Source organism: Musca autumnalis, unplaced genomic scaffold, assembly GCF_047663935.1.
Source record: "Musca autumnalis isolate F117 unplaced genomic scaffold, ASM4766393v1 scaffold_5, whole genome shotgun sequence".
Taxonomy (NCBI): Eukaryota; Metazoa; Arthropoda; class Insecta; order Diptera; family Muscidae; genus Musca; species Musca autumnalis.
Window position 1 is genome coordinate 187,023,705 of NW_027412088.1, and position 13,597 is coordinate 187,037,301.

Sequence of the window (13,597 nt, forward strand, 5' to 3'; positions counted from 1 at the left end):
GCTTATTTTTGCTCTGTTCCTTTACGTGCCTGAGGTTACCATTTCTTACCATTTTTAACCTGTAAAGTGTTCCCGTACTTTTAATAGCATACAATTTATATGATAGCAGTTTACCACTTTTACCATTTTCTGCCACTGTTACCATTTTTAAAAGTAAAGGAACAGACCATTTGTGAATTTTGTATCTGCATCTGTACGTAATAGCTGTGTTCCTTTACTTACCTGAGGTTACCATTTTAACCATTTTTAAAATGCAAAGCGTTCCTTAACCCCGAAAAGTGGCAAAACTGGAAGCAATTTTTAAGAGAGTGAGAGGGGAGAGAGAGCGAAAATGGCTTTCTCTTCTACCACAGGCTACCAGCAAAATTTCTGCAGGTAGAAAATGGCAGAACTGATTTTTCGACTTTTGTTTGACGATTGACCGAAGAAAAAGTCGAACACTGACAACACTAAATTAAAAACTGTGAAATAAAAGACGAAAATTGATTTTTTTATGTTTTTTTTCTGACATTGCTGCCGGATGTACCATTTTTCCGTTCCTTTACTTTTCTGGTAAAAATGTTCATGAGAGAGCAATTTTGAACAATTTTGACACTTTTCTCTTTTACCACTCTTACCATTAAAAAAGTAAAGGAACAAAGCTAATATGTGTTGCTTGATGGCAACCCCGATAAACAGATGACAAACAACAAAAAAGACATGGCACAATTACCAAGGTAGTGTATCACACCAGCTGTTCGAATATGAAAAGTCAAACTACTTTATAAAAAAGATTATTTTTGTTGTAATTTCACTAACAACATAAAGAACATTTTGACATAACATATTCAAAATTTTACGATATCACTACCTGGGTAATTGCCATGAAAAAAGACAAAAAAGTACACAAATTTATCAAAAAATAATTCGTAAAATATGAAGAATCGGCGGTACTTCTTCTGTGCTTCTGTGAAAATAAATAAGATGATATTTCCCACCAGTTTTCATGCGTTTTGCGCCATTTATTACTCAAATAATTCAGTTTTCCTTCAAAACGATGGGTCTTTTCCATTCGTTTATTTCTGACGTATTCATTCGTCTGATTTTGTTGCGAACCAAAAAATTGCGAAAATGGTCGAAAAATACCAAAAATGGCAACGTTTAAGCGCCTATCTGAGTTTAAAAAACGCTAACGTGAGTATCTGTATCTGTTGCTTTCAAAAGAGAATGGGGGTGCGTATATGTGTGTGTGTGCAGGAGAGAGGAAGAGATAATTTTTGCTACTGCTGCAATTTATTTCGGTGTGAGTTTAGCATTGAACAATTCAGTTGGTTATAACGGCTCAACGTATTTTGTCCGTTTCAGTGTAGAAACGGAAGAACAACCAGACAGTGTTGTATAGAAATTCAATCAAAAATTTTTGTGTGAAGAAAGCAATAAGACACACAAAAAATATATTTTAAATACAAAACAAGAGTGTGTGAACTTTTTAGAAAAATATATTTAAAAATAAAATTATTGAAAAAAAACACACACAAAATTAATGTGAATGTGAAAATAGAACTGTGAAAAAGAAACGCCAAACACCAAAAATAAACTCAAATAAATATTGAATTTGGAAAAGGAACACAACAAATATTTTTAAATAACAACAACAAGACACCGCCAACATAAATGGGAACTTTGAGCTATTTTATAAATTTATGCAATTACAATCACCGAAGTCGAAGTTGTGGCTATATAAAATCAAATATTTATAGACCGAGTAATTAGGAAGTACCCCCTCGAAAAAGTTCCTCATTCTATAAATTAATATATAACAAAAAAGAACTGTTTTGTTTTTATCTAAGAAAAAAATTTTTGTGAACAAATTCAACGAACCAGTTACTAAACTAAATTCAACTTCAACCTGTGGCATTTCTTGGGCAAAACTCACAACGCAAATACCCAAAAAACAAACAAAAAATAACACCAGCGCCAACTAGAATTTCAACTTAGTCTACAAGTGCTACAAATAAAAAAAATAACAAAGGCGTCAAGTATCTTTGAGATACAATATTCAATCTAGTCACTTAGCTAGAAAAGATTTAGAATTTTGAAGAGTGCTAAACTATCCACCCACCTAAGGAACAACTCAACTCCCAAACTCAACGCAGCGAGGTTAAGCCACCCCCTTTAACAAAAATGTGGTGTATAGTGAATCTACCTAACGGAACCCAACAAGCGGTCAAATGGGATCCCAAAGCCATTGGCCAAGAATGCTTAGAAAAGGTAAATATACAATATGGTAATATGCCGTAGTAGCAACAACAAAAACCATTTCCCTTTTTAAGACAATTATGGTTTATGGAAGTTGGGCGGTTTTAATGTGTGGTTTGAAATAAATAATAAAAAAAGCAAACAATTGTTTACTTTTGTGACTGCGCTAGCCAGTCGTCTTTTACTTTTTGCCAAGCAGGGTCCAAAGTTCATATTTTTTTATTTATACCCCTCGATGCGGTTAAAGTCATTCCGGCACGAGTACAACAAATTTACTCTTAATATATTAAATGTTTATTTTTGTGTTGTTTTTGGTTTGCATTGTACTCTTCCAACCTCCCTCTCACTTTTTTATGGGGTTTTTTTGTCTTCTCATTAAATTCATGTGTTGCTTGTTATAAGGTGTATACATTTTTTTCTTCTGTCTTGATGTTTGTCATACTCGCAACCACAGCTGTTCTCTATACAAGCAGAAAAACGGAAGAGATACGAGTTGTTTCCATGCAATTCTCTTTGAATCTTTAATTAGAGTTGTGAAAAATGACAACAATTATATAAAATACCACCATATGGAATCAAAGTACCCACAATTAAAGTTGACAAAAAAAAACATTAGAATACGGAAATTATAATAAGTGCCCATAGTGTAAACATACCTTAATAATAATTGACATTTATTACATTCCGTCAGTGCAATCAAATTAAAAAGGTGGCCAGTGGTCAAACAGAAAGGGAATCAAATTTTTGAACTTAGTATAAAGCCTAATTTACAATAGCACCGAATATAATTATGTTTGTTCAAATAAGTGTAATTTTTTGACAGACATTCAATAGAATTGACAACAACATTGTCATTGAAACCATTTAGATGTAAATTGCACTTTAAGTCATATTAAGTCCAAGGGGGACCATTTGGTTCATTGCGAACGAATGACCTCCTTTATAAAGATTTATTTGACATATAGGCAATGTACTTGACAGTCGAAAACTACATATAAATCCGATTATATGTAAAACATGGCACAATATTACAGGTACCACACCAAAAACAGCTGATTCTCATTCTAGTTGTCAAAAGTCATCATTAGCTGTGTTCCAGAACTAAAAAGTTTTTAAAATTTTTACGACTTTTACACATTTTACTCGAAAAAGCGTTCCCGTACACAAAAAAGTTGTAAAATGTTCACTTCTCTTTAAACAAAAATGGCGCTGAATGATGCTCTCTTTAAAAACTTTTTACACGATAAATTTGGGCGAGTAAAAAAATAGTAACATGGTTGCCGGCGTCTGATTGGCTGATACTCCGACTTTGATATTTGTTCCAGTTTTTTTGACGTATTTTCCATTTTTCCGTTCCCGAACTATTTCAGAAAACTTGTGTGTAAGAACAAATTTTTTGCAGTTCTCTCTTTAACGAGTTTTACCATTAAAAAGTACGGGAACGAAGCTATTGTGAATAAAATTACATACAAAACGTAAATGAACCATTGACAGTAGTGCGTTATTGTGTACAAATGTTAAAGTTCAGACTGATTTTGAGCAACTGATGCAACACCTTCTTATTCCGCCATGATGTAAACAGGTAAACAATAATACAGGTACTTCGCCAAAAATAGCTTATTATACGATTATCACACAACTAACCCAAAAGTTTGTACAAACTTTTACAGAATGCTGTTCGATAACGAACTTGTTCAGTAAAAGAAACCTGAGAAGTATTGCAAGTAGTTGCAAGAACTTGCAAATACATTTTACTTGAGAAGTTATCCAACAGGCCTATTGTAAATAAAATCACTCACTAAAGCACTCACTCGGCACATACGATGCGTTGAGCGTCGCGGTACAACAACCACATGAAAAAAGTGTAAGTGATGCCAAGTTTTTTAAAAAACAACAACATGGCTGACGCATTAAAGTTAAACATAATTTAACTGTTTTGGGACAACGCGTGTCCCAACGTGTCACTAAACGGACCGTATGTGCCGAGGGCAGATTTTATTCACAATAATATATTTTGACAACTAGTCTGAAAATCAGCTGTTTTTGGCGCTGTACCTTATTATTGTGCCATGGTAAAACTAACAGGTCTCCCAGAAAAAACAGCTGATCGTGATTATTTACTTTAAGTCATGGTGGAATAAGAAGGTGTTGCATCAAATCATGTCAAACGTCAAATTTGCTCACAATAATGCATTACTGTGAATTGCTTGTCTACATTTTGTATGCGATTTTATTCACAATAACGCATTTTGACAACTGGTATGAAGATCACCTGTTTTTGGCGTTACACATTATTATTCCATCATGCTTTAAGTGTAAAAACTTTGTGTACTTTTTGTACTGTATTCAATCACAATAGTGTATTCCAACGTCTCAAATCGTGTTCAACTGTAGTTTTCTTGTTCTCATTAAGTTGTACACATGGTCAAATAATACAGGTACAACGGCAAAAACAGCTGATTATCATATTAGTTGTCAAAATGCATTATTGTGAATAAAATTACATACAAAGGTAAACAAGCAATTCACAGTAATTCGTTATTTTGACGTTTGGTGTGGTAAATGGCCCGATTATTGTTATCGATGTAACACCTTCTTATTCCGCCATGGTTGTACACTTACATGGAACGGATTTTAGTAAAAGTCTGCTATTGTCGATTAGGTTTTACATTACGTTTACATATAAATTAATTTAGTTAATACAGTGGGTTTTAATTGTCAAATCCATTGCTATGTGCACGTCAAATAAATCTTCATGAAGGAGGCTAACCCGGCAATAGAACGGGTTTAAATGTTCTATCTTATTTCAATTACCACATTTTGCTTGTAAAATTGCCTCTATTTTTTGGGATTTATGTAAACACATACTGTAGAAAAAATCAAAAATCGTTGATTGCATTTTCATTTAATATGCAATTGTAAACAAAACCAAAAAGAATGTCATTAAATTACAAATTGATTGAATCAATATACATATATTACATACAGTGTACTTCTCTTACAAAGGGTGTAATATTTAAAATTTATTTAGAAAGTCATATGACTTTTGTGGATTGGACAATTTAATTGGACACGTTTACACGTACATGGAACCCATAACAATTTTATTAACACGTTTTGATTAAATGTACAAAAATTAAACAAAAATACATGTGTATATTACCGCTCCCTTATGTAAACAAATGAATTATCTCGCAATCAGGGCAATGTCAAGATTAAACATTAACATTTATTTCACCCAAAAAAAAAGCTTTACCAATCACAGGAAAACCCCACCAATGTATCCCAACCTAGAGGAGCAAATGCCTTAAACTTTTCACAAAAAAAAAAAAAAAACAAAATTACTAAAATTATCTTAGATAACACAAAGTTTTGTTATCACCAACATCATCATTTAGAGTGGGCAATATTTAATCACACGTACTTACGGCACTAACAACAAATTTGTATTATTTTTTATTGTTTTTCTTTTGTTTATTATTCAATTAAGTGGGGCACAGAGGAATACATACATTCATATACTACACATACAATGTGAGATTACCTTAGGTTGCGTTACGATAAGATACGCAAAACTTCGCCGACCCTCCTTTTTTAAAATCTATTACTTAGTTTCAGTTTAACCAAATTAAATGTGTATGGAGTAGTTCATTAAGATAACAAAAATTCTTTGCGGTTTTATTTTAAAAGCATAAACCTTATCAACAGGCCACTAAAACCCACTGACCCTACTTCACAAAATCTTGTGACCATTTAATTGTCCACTCTCGCTCTCTCCCTCCTTTTTTAAATATGCATATATAATATGTACAATTTGTTTAATGGGCTTATCTTAACACCCATAAAGAAATGTTTCTTTATAATTACCGATTTAATAGCAGTGTGTTGCAAAAAACAAAACACAGGTAGATAGAATTATTGTTCATTTACATAAGGTTACTGCGTATAATGGACCATTATTTCGTTTTATTGTCGATGATCTTTCAGGAAAGTAAAAGTGGGGGTTTCTAGTTCTAATGTTTTTTTTTTAAGATTTTAAACGAAATTTGAATTGATCACGGGGTGTAAACCTAATTAAAATACGTTAACAATTTTAAGTATACAACGTCAGTTACACTAGAGCATGATAATAAGCTCTATAAATAAGTTAATCTAAAACGATTTATTTGAGTCTATATAAAAACAAACATCGCGGTTATTAGTACTTTTCATAATATTAATTCAGAATAACAATGAATTTAACAGATTGGGTGAAATCAGCTGTTGTTACTCTTCCTTATGTATTGCATTATGGTGGTAATCATGATGCAATATACAAGGTGAAGCGATAAAGGCCAGAACAGAATCAATCGTCGCTTGCTTCCCCAAATGTCAAATTATAAAGGAATGCCAAAGCCTCCTAAAGGAGAACGCTGGCGGATTTCCAAATAGGCTCTGGCATTCCTCTATAATTTGACATTTGGGGAAGCAAAGCAAGCGACGATTGATTTTGTTCTGGCCTTAAGAAATGGAAAGCATGGTGGAATAAGAAGGTGTTACATCAAATCATATCAAACGTCAAATTTGCTCACAATAGTGCATTACTGTGAATTGCTTGTTTACATTTTGTATGTGATTTTATTCACAATAACGTATTTTGACAACTGGTATGAAGATCAGCTGTTTTTGGCGTTACACCTTATTATTCCACCATGAAAGCAACCAAAATAAAAGATGTTCCACATTGTTCATTTTTAAAAGCATGTTTACATTGTCATATAAAACTCAACTGCAATTCAATGGGTACTCTAAAATAACATATATAATAGTGAAAGAATTCTCAAGTTTTACAACTTTTTACTCGGAAAGCGTTCCTTTACTTCAGACACCATACAATTCATATGGGAGCAGTTTACAACTTTTACCACTTTTGCCGGTTTTACATTTTCAAAAGTAAAGGAACAGACCAAATATGAATTCTATCGAATTACAAAGTTCATGGTGGAATAATAAGGTGTAACGCCAAAAACAGCTGATCTTCATACCAGTTGTCAAAATGTGTTATTGTGAATGAAATCACATACAAAATGTAAAAAAGCAATTCACAGTAATGCATTATTGTGAGCAAATTTGACGTCTGACATGATTTGATGTAACACCTTCTTATCCCACCATGACAAAGTTAAAGAAGGATGTTGTGTTGTGTGAACTCCCCTTAAGGGAGTATTTAAAACAACTAAAATAAAATACGTTCCTTAAAATTGTACAGTTTTCATTGAAATAATTTGATGAAATTATGCGTCGCTAGATCGAGTTCCATAGTAGAAATAATAGCCCTGTTTCTTTACGTGCAAGAACCTTCAAGTTTTACAAGTTTTTACTCTAAAAGCGTTCCTTTATTTCAGACACCATACAATTCATATGGAAGTAGATTACAACTTTTGCTACTTTTGCCAGTTTTACCATTTTCAAAAGTAAAGGAACAGACCAAATATCATGAAATAGCTGTACTAGCGAACTAGATCTAAGAACGCCAAATTTCATGAAATTTTTTCAATAAAATCACTCTAGTGTGGACCGTGACTTTACATCATAAATGATGAGTATTTCATCATGTGCATGAAAATATGTTAAATACATCACCATAAAATATTGAATAACACACCTATGAGGGTAGCATTACGTTTATTAACTATTCTTTAATATCAGATATATTCTAAATTAAAAAATTCCAACAGAGGCAAAAAATGAAAATCATTTCCCTAGAACTTTAAATAGATAAGATGTATATAAATCATCAATCCCTTTATAGTTTATTACATTTTAGTATCTTCGAACTTTAATGATATCTGTCATTTATGTTGAAATTGATAACCAAAATTAATCTGCTCCCCACAAAGAATTTATAAAATTAGATATTAAAATATAGTTAATGATTAATACCTCAAATGCTATTTATAAAAATGCTATTATTCATACACCATTTAAAGATAATACAACTTTGATAAATACCATTTACAGGAAATCATTTTCCTAACAGTCATTTCTTATGAATTTTCCTTTTATTTTTGTTGCGGTTTGTTGTAATTAATTATACGAATTAATTAATTTTTGCTGTGTGAGGGGGTTACTTATTAAACCTTCAACAGCACACAGAAATCCATACAATTATTAAACTTCTTTCTTTTTCCTTTTTTTTTGTATGTAAATTTATCTTTTCCTTGTGATTCATATGTATGGAACACAGTAAAAATTGTTGAAAAAAAAAAATATTAAACTGAAAAATACTGATTTTAGGTAATTATCAGTAAGAGTATAAATTGGGTCAAATTTGCAATGAGCCATAAAATATTATGGACAACGTCGTTGTTTTTGTTGCTTTTTTCTTTTTATTTATTTTTTTTGCATTCACAGTCTTTTTTTTTTTGCATTTAATATTCTGTCATATCAATTTCAATTGTAAAACAATAACAATTTCAAGTTGATTAAGCCGTTAATACAAAATAGGTGTTTGTACCCTCTAACCATTGGATTTATAATAGATAGACTTTGTAGCTGTTGAAACAATTAATTAATAGAAAAATGCGATTAAATATTGAAAAACACAAAAATAAACACATTTAGTTTTTATTTTAATCAAACTAGAATGTAAACAATGGTTTATTATGGGGTTCAAAGTAGCATGTTGGAATTGAAAAATGTTAATCAAATATAGGTGTGTTCCATGATGAAATTATAAGGTGGCGTAAAACGGCCAGCTGATTGGTTTCAATCTGTCAAATATTTTGTTATTGTGAATAAATTGTATGAAAACGTAAACAAACATTTTGACATATTGAAGAATTTTCGGTCAAAATAAAGTTGTTGTTGTGCTACTTACGTGACCTGTTAAATAGATCTTGGTGTGTTCGTTTACTCATTAATTTGTACAAGTCCAGTAACTTCTTGTAAACGACTAAGGTCTTTTGCATTGTGCTGTAGAGTAAATGAACAACAAATCGTACAAATTTTGTGTAAACGAACACACATTATGTAAATGACATTTACAAATTTAGATGTCAAAATTTTGGAACTATTTCCTTGGATTTTCTAGTATGATTCAATCACAATAGTGTAGTGTAATAGTTTTACCATGGTGGGATGAGAAGGTGTTACATCAAATCATACAAAACGTCAAATTTGCTCACAATAATGCATTACTGTGAATTGCTTGTTTACATTTTGTATGTGATTTTATTCACAATAATGCATTTTGACAACTGGTATGAAGATCAGCTGTTTTTGTATTGTGCCATGAGTTTTACAGTTAAAATCATGAACAGCTGTTCTTTGTAGGGGAGGAACCTCGTTTATTATGGTTTAGACTATACACTTTTATGATTATTAAACACCTGTTGGGCTATACACTTATAACATGCTTAAGTGCATTATCTCGATTTACTTGACGTATATTGTATGAAAATTACAGTCTAAACGTACTATTAAGTGCGTTATCCCGATTTATTTGAAATATATTTTATGAAAATGACAACTTAAATCCACTGGATTTGCTAAATCCACCATAGTCTAAACGTACTATTAAGTGCGTTATCCCGATTTATTTGACATATATTTTATGAAAATGACAACTGGATTTGCTAAATCCAGCAAATGCTACGTTTATATTTACGAAATTCACTCGATTTCAACTGTCAAATTCATTGCTTAAACGTCAAATGAAATCCAATTGATTTCAGATGAGTTTTCATTTGACGTATACGCAAAGGAACTGACAGTTGAAATCGAGTGGATTTCGTAAATGTAAACAAAGCAAAAGTCTAAATGTACTGTAATGCTTGGTTTACATTTACGAAATCCACTCGATTTCAACTGTCAATTCCATTGCTTAAACGTCAAATGAAATCGAATGGATTTCGGATGAGTTTTCATTTGACGTATACGCAAAGGAAGTGACAGTTGAAATCGAGTGGATTTCGTAAATGTAAACCAAGCATAAGAAGGTGTTATGTCAAAAACAGCTGATGACCATAATAGCTATCAAAATGTCATGCAATTAACAATAGTAAACAAAATTTAAACAAATTTTGACGTTTTGTTTGAATTTGAGAAACTGATGGAATACTTTCTTATTCCGCCATGATTTTAATCTAACCTTAGCGTCAGAACATTTGTTTAAAGAATGAAGGGTGAAGTATGCCCACGTTTTTCATCTCTTAAAACTTTCCTTTCCGTAAAAAAACAATTTCTTTATAAAAACTGTCAGTATTTTACATAATAGTAACTTCACTCTAATTTGATGTGTTACCATGCCACTTAAGAATTACTGGATAATCCTACATTTATATTAGGCCGTCATCAGACTTCTGCTTTTTCACATGTATGACATCAGCTTTTTTGTATATTAGTATACCCAAAGTGAAAACATACATGTGAAAAAGCAGATGGTCTGATGGCCGCCTTAGTTGCGTTCCAGAGCTAAAAACTTTTTACACATTTAACACATTTTGCACATTTTCCCCCAAAATGAGTTCCCGTACTCCAAAAAAGTTGCAAAATGTTCACTTCTCTTTGAACAAAAAATGGCGCCGGGTTCCGGTTGGCTGACACGCCGACTTTGACATTTGTTCCATTTTTTATTGACGTTTCTTCGTTCCTGTCCATTTTGTATGTGGCACTCATATCCGATTTTTTTCTCTTTTGACACTTTTACCATTAAAAAAGTACTTGAACGAAGCTTTTAGCACTCATTGTGACGTATGTTGAATCATCCTGATATATTTTATGTTTATTTTTATTTATGTAGCGCCTTGAGTATAATTGAAATGTTACCACATCACTTAAGAACCAGATTTAAGGCCAAAACAGAATCAATCGTCGCTTGCTTTGCTTGCTTCCCTAAATGTCAAATTATAAAGGAATGCCAGAGCCTCTCTGCAAATCCGCCTGCGTTCCCCTTTAAGAGGCTCTGGCATTCCTTTATAATTTGACACTTGGGAAGCAAGCGACGATTGATTCTTTTCTGGCCTTTACAGCTATGTTTACATTAGTCACGGTCCACACTAGCGTGAATTTCATTAAAAAATTTCATGAAATTAGGCGTTCTTAAATCGAATTCCCCACTACAGCAATTTTATGATTTTACTCTACTATGGAAGTCGATCTAGAGACGCATAATTTCATTCAATTTTTTCAATGAAATCACTCTAGTGTGGACCGGGACTTAGCACTCATTATCATGAATCACTTTTTATCTACCACTTTTTAAATAATCGTAATCTTAAACACATTTTATGCTTGATTTACATTTAAGAAATCCTCTCGATTTCATCTGTCAATTCCTTTGTGTACACGTCAAATGAAAACTCATCTGAAATCAGTTGGATTTCATTTGAAGTTTGAGCAATGGAATTGACAGTTGAAATCGAGTGGATTTTGTAAATGTAAACATAGTATTACACTTGCACTTAAAACAGGTGTTTTGGGAGTTTACGTCATTTATTTGACAGATACTGTATGAAATTGACAACTTAAATGATACATGATTTATAAAAAAAAATAGGATAAGACTACATTTACATCATGGCACAATAATAAGGTACAGCGCCAAAAACAGCTGATTTTCAGACTAGTTGTCAAAATGTATAATTGTGAATAAAATCACATACAAAATGTAAACAAGCAATTCACAGTAATGCATTATTGTGAGCAAATTTGACGTTTTGTATGATTTGATGAAACACCTTCTTATTCCATCATGATTTACATTCAAGGCATATTTATATAAGGTAAATTCGTGAATTACAACAAGTAACATATTTACAAAAACAACATTGTTGTTACCATGTTGGAATAAGAAGGTGTTACATCATACCATGTCAAACGTCAAATTTCCTCACTATAAGGCATTACTGTGAATTGCTTGTTTACATTTTGTATGTGATTTTATTCACAATAATACATTTTGACAACTAGTCTGAAAATCAGCTGTTTTTGGCGCTGTACCTTATTATTGTGCCATTGTTGTTATAATGGGTTCGTTTTAAAAATTTTCTCAGGACAAACATAAATCTTCTAAAATAAAACAAATTTTAATCAAAATGTAAATATATAGCATTCAGAACTGTCGTAGGTTATTTTTAAGATGAAAATAATTATTTTATGGTAGCAAATTTCAAAGTTTCAGTATTCATTTAAGTGAATATTGCTACATTTTAATATATTTTATGATTATGTTAATATATACGATGTCTTTAGGATAATTTAGGGGTACTTTGAAGTGTTACTACATCACTTAAGAAGTAGATTTATGGATATGTTTACATTAGAGTTCATTATAATTAATATTGCTTTATTTATTTATTATTTTTTTTTTTAATAAATAGAAAGCAATTCTTTAGAACCAACCCTTAATTATTCATCTACAAATACCGCACATTAGGTTCATTAATATTGATGGGCCATGAGCCACTACAAAAGCTGTTCCATTTTGTGTAAACAATTTGCACAGCTGTAAAGCATTAATGATTGATTAGTTGAATTAGAAGTCCAAAGTTAAAATGGTTCATTATCTATTGATGATTTATTGGGTTATTTGTTCTTTAAATATCAGTAACAATGAATGACTAGTACTTGGCTTTATACCAAAGTTTGCATGCACTTATAAATAGAATAATTGATTTGAAGGCGACTTCACAGGTAGGAATGGGCTAACTAGAAAGTTGCGTAGGCATTTAAACTTTTCTGGTCGGTAGTGGTACTTCTACAGCTTGTAAAAATAATAACATTCATTCAATGTGCAAGTATTAGAAGGTAAAAAATTTCCTTGTTTAATTATGCACGGGCCGCACATGGCAAAATGGGGGTGAAATTGGTAATCTTTTCTTACCTTTTTCATTTAGAGACTAGTGCTTGGTTTACATTTAGGAAATCCACTCGATTCCAACTGTCAATTCCATTGCTCAAACGTCAAATGAAATCCAATCGATTTCAGATGAGTTTTCATTTGACGTATATACAAAGGAATTGACAGATGAAATCGAGTGGATTTCGTAAATGTAAACATAGTCTAGTATTCTCTTTCCGATCGTTTCTATAACTTTCTGTGTGCGACCCCTCATATAAACACATGCAAAAGTTACACACTATCTGTTTTGAATGGCAGTCGACGCAAATAGTTTTAGTTTTTCTTATCTCTTGGTGGTGTGTACTCTCCCTTTAATGATTTATGGGGTTTAACGGATTGGGGGGAGTTTACCTTTATTATTTAAACGATAGTTAATGATTATTACAACTACTACTCATAACGCAAACTTGCTATAGACTAAGCAATATAATACATTGTTAAAGGGCAAAGTAAAAATAAACTACTTGTCAAAAACGT

At 31.8% G+C, this 13,597-nt stretch overlaps 1 protein-coding gene and 1 long non-coding RNA gene across 2 annotated transcripts in view; one reads left to right on the top strand and one right to left on the bottom strand.

The window, feature by feature from the left end:
- Nucleotides 1–1,279: 1,279 nt before the first annotated feature.
- Nucleotides 1,280–13,597, top strand: part of dnr1 (E3 ubiquitin-protein ligase defense repressor 1) — a 34,253-nt gene continuing 21,935 nt past the window's right edge. Inside the window, exon 1 of the mRNA XM_073954949.1 lies at nt 1,280–2,250. Coding sequence (XP_073811050.1) covers nt 2,164–2,250 — 87 coding nt within the window. The 5' untranslated portion in view covers nt 1,280–2,163. The remainder of the gene's footprint in view (nt 2,251–13,597) is intronic.
- On the bottom strand, nt 1,504–5,579 carry LOC141386456 (uncharacterized). The gene is made up of 2 exons (XR_012408383.1): nt 4,831–5,579; nt 1,504–3,793 (listed from the first exon to the last, which is right to left on the bottom strand). It is a non-coding gene; the product is annotated as an uncharacterized lncRNA (long non-coding RNA).